This window comes from Charadrius vociferus, unplaced genomic scaffold, assembly GCF_000708025.1.
Source record: "Charadrius vociferus isolate BGI_N301 unplaced genomic scaffold, ASM70802v2 scaffold52, whole genome shotgun sequence".
In the NCBI taxonomy this organism is placed as follows: domain Eukaryota; kingdom Metazoa; phylum Chordata; class Aves; order Charadriiformes; family Charadriidae; genus Charadrius; species Charadrius vociferus.
The window spans coordinates 4,160,736-4,163,164 of record NW_009647572.1 but is presented as its reverse complement, the minus strand read 5'-3'; the positions used below and the strand labels follow the sequence as shown (position 1 = coordinate 4,163,164).

The following is a 2,429-nucleotide window of genomic DNA, read 5'->3' as shown; positions in this document are numbered from 1 at the left end:
AATACATTTGCAATGCTAGAGAGAGTAACAGAGACCCAGGTAAGTCATATTTCTGCTGCTATTTTGTGTAAATTATCTCATTTGCACAGTAAGTCCGTATCAGGTAAAAACTGCAAGTATCTCCTCTGCTGCAATCTATGAACCAGTAACTCAAACAGTCCTGAACTGGCATATATGAAAAAATTATATTACATTTCTGAAATTAAAAATATATATCTTGTGTTGAGGTTCAAATTTATGGGAAGTATTTACTAAACTGAAATACACAAGATGATTTCTCTCCCATTCTAAGTAGTTACTGACACATTTACTTCCCAACTGCATGTTGTTTCTGTTTTGAAGATTAGTTTTATCTACAATTTCTTTATAGCAGTTAAGTGTTTTTTAGAACAAACAGTTCAAAGAATTTTTTCCATGTTAGCACAAAACCAAGAAAGATTACGAAGATGTTGAAATAGGAAGAAAAGAGATGAAAAGAAAGGAAACATTATTGTCCAGAACAGTCTGTATACGTGGTAACCATGTTTCCTCGTCTCTGAGTGACAGTCCTACAGTGCTTGCTGGATCCATGAAACCTGGTATCAGTTCGCACTGCATGTCGGTGTGCATTTTCAAAGTCACTAAATGAAAACATTTTTTCCATATTTTCAAACACATCATCAAACAGTCCACCTCCAAAGGAGAACTCCTGGAAAGAACGTCTTTGCCGATTGTGAGCTTCCCGATGACTTCGGAAATGATTTTCAAAGTGCTTTTTTGACCGTGAGTTTTGACTAAAGAGGTCAAAGTCTTTGAACAGATCATCAAAGTTGAAATTAAATGACTGATGAAATGGGCTTTCATTGTTTCCTTGTCCTCCATGACGGCCAAACTGATCATATTCTCTTCGTTTATTCTCATCTGATAATGTTTCATATGCTATTTCCGTTAAAAACAAACAAAAAGTTTAAAAAGTTTATTTATATTCCCATTTAAAAAAAGGAAAAAAAAAAAAGAAAACCATACACAAGCACAAAGAACAGCTTTCTTCCAGTCCTTCAACAGAACAAATTTCAAGTAAGACTTTCATTCGACAGACAAGCCCAAACAAGCTCAACATTTGTTTAACTTTCTCCAACACAGAATAAGCTGTTTAAAAATGAGTAACTATTTATAATAATAAACATAGCTCTACTATGAGGACAGATTATATTATATTCACATAATACAACATAGTTCAACTAGCAATAAAGATTAGTGCTTATATTTGAAAGAAAATAGCAATGACACACAGCAATCAGAAAGACTGAAGGAGAGAGGATGAGTTAGGAGCTCTGCCTAACAAAATTAACTGCATGCTGCATTCCTATCACAGAAACACAGTGCAAGGTCTGCAAAACTACTTGCCAGCCAGCAAGTTCTAGCTACACCGCAGTTACAACTAAGCAACAGGATAAACATCAGGAGATAAAATAAATGGAATGAATTTCCTTTACGTCCAAATTTTCAATTTTTCAAAAGTTCAACAATAAACCTAGACTTTGTGTTTAGATATACCTAAAATGAAACTAGGTTTCCATCCAATCTTTGGTCCAGAACTACAGCTACAGGTGTTCCAAGGCAGAAACTCTGACAGATAATATACCCATTCTGATAACATTAAGTATTTTAAACGCTTCCAATTTTTATCTATCAAAGGCTTGCAACTATTCTATGTACTTCAACACTTAAGAGTTCCCAATTCCTCCTGTAATAAGAGGTCCCCCTTCCTCCCTTCCGTTATATTAATAACTGCCTTTCTTTGAAAATAACTTTTCTGCAGACAAGAAGGTACAACCCAGAAATCTCTTTTAGCTTAGTTCGAACAACACAAACAGATGGACATTATAACTCAAGTCTACAGGAGGCAGAAGTGGGAACACTTTATTTTTCAGCAACCCTTTTTCTATTCTGGATTATTCGCTTCCACCATTATATTTTAATCACAAAAACAATTATGAAAGGTGTATTGCTAGGATCACAGGATAATTCAGGTTGGAAGGGACCTCAGAAGGTCTCTACTCTAACCTCCTGCTCAAAGTAGAGTCAGTTACAAGATCAGACTAGGTTACTCAGGGCTTTGTCCACTCATTCCCTAAAAATCTCCAAGGTTGGAGACCGCACAACCTCTCTAAGCAACCTGTTCCAACCCTGGCCTATCCTCAAGATGAAAAAGTTTTTCCTTATAACCACTCTGAACCTCTCACACCTGTTGTATCTTGTACTCCCACCATGAACCACTGGAACACCTTGCTGTGTTTTTTTTGATAATCTGCCCCATAGCTACTGGAATATTGCTATTATGTGTCCCTGAAGCCCTAGTAATCCTGAGCTGGGTCTTATTAGACAGGTCAAAAGAAAAGAATTAACCTCTTAGGGCTAAAGTTGTCCTACTGCCAAGTAGTTTTTGT

The 2,429-nt window shown here is 36.1% G+C and overlaps 1 protein-coding gene across 1 annotated transcript in view; it reads right to left on the bottom strand.

Annotated features, from left to right (window-relative positions):
* Positions 1-260: 260 nt before the first annotated feature.
* DNAJB9 (DnaJ (Hsp40) homolog, subfamily B, member 9) overlaps positions 261-2,429 on the bottom strand; it is a 5,892-nt gene continuing 3,723 nt past the window's right edge. Inside the window, exon 3 of the mRNA XM_009880865.1 lies at positions 261-918. Coding sequence (XP_009879167.1) covers positions 488-918 — 431 coding nt within the window. The 3' untranslated portion in view covers positions 261-487. The remainder of the gene's footprint in view (positions 919-2,429) is intronic.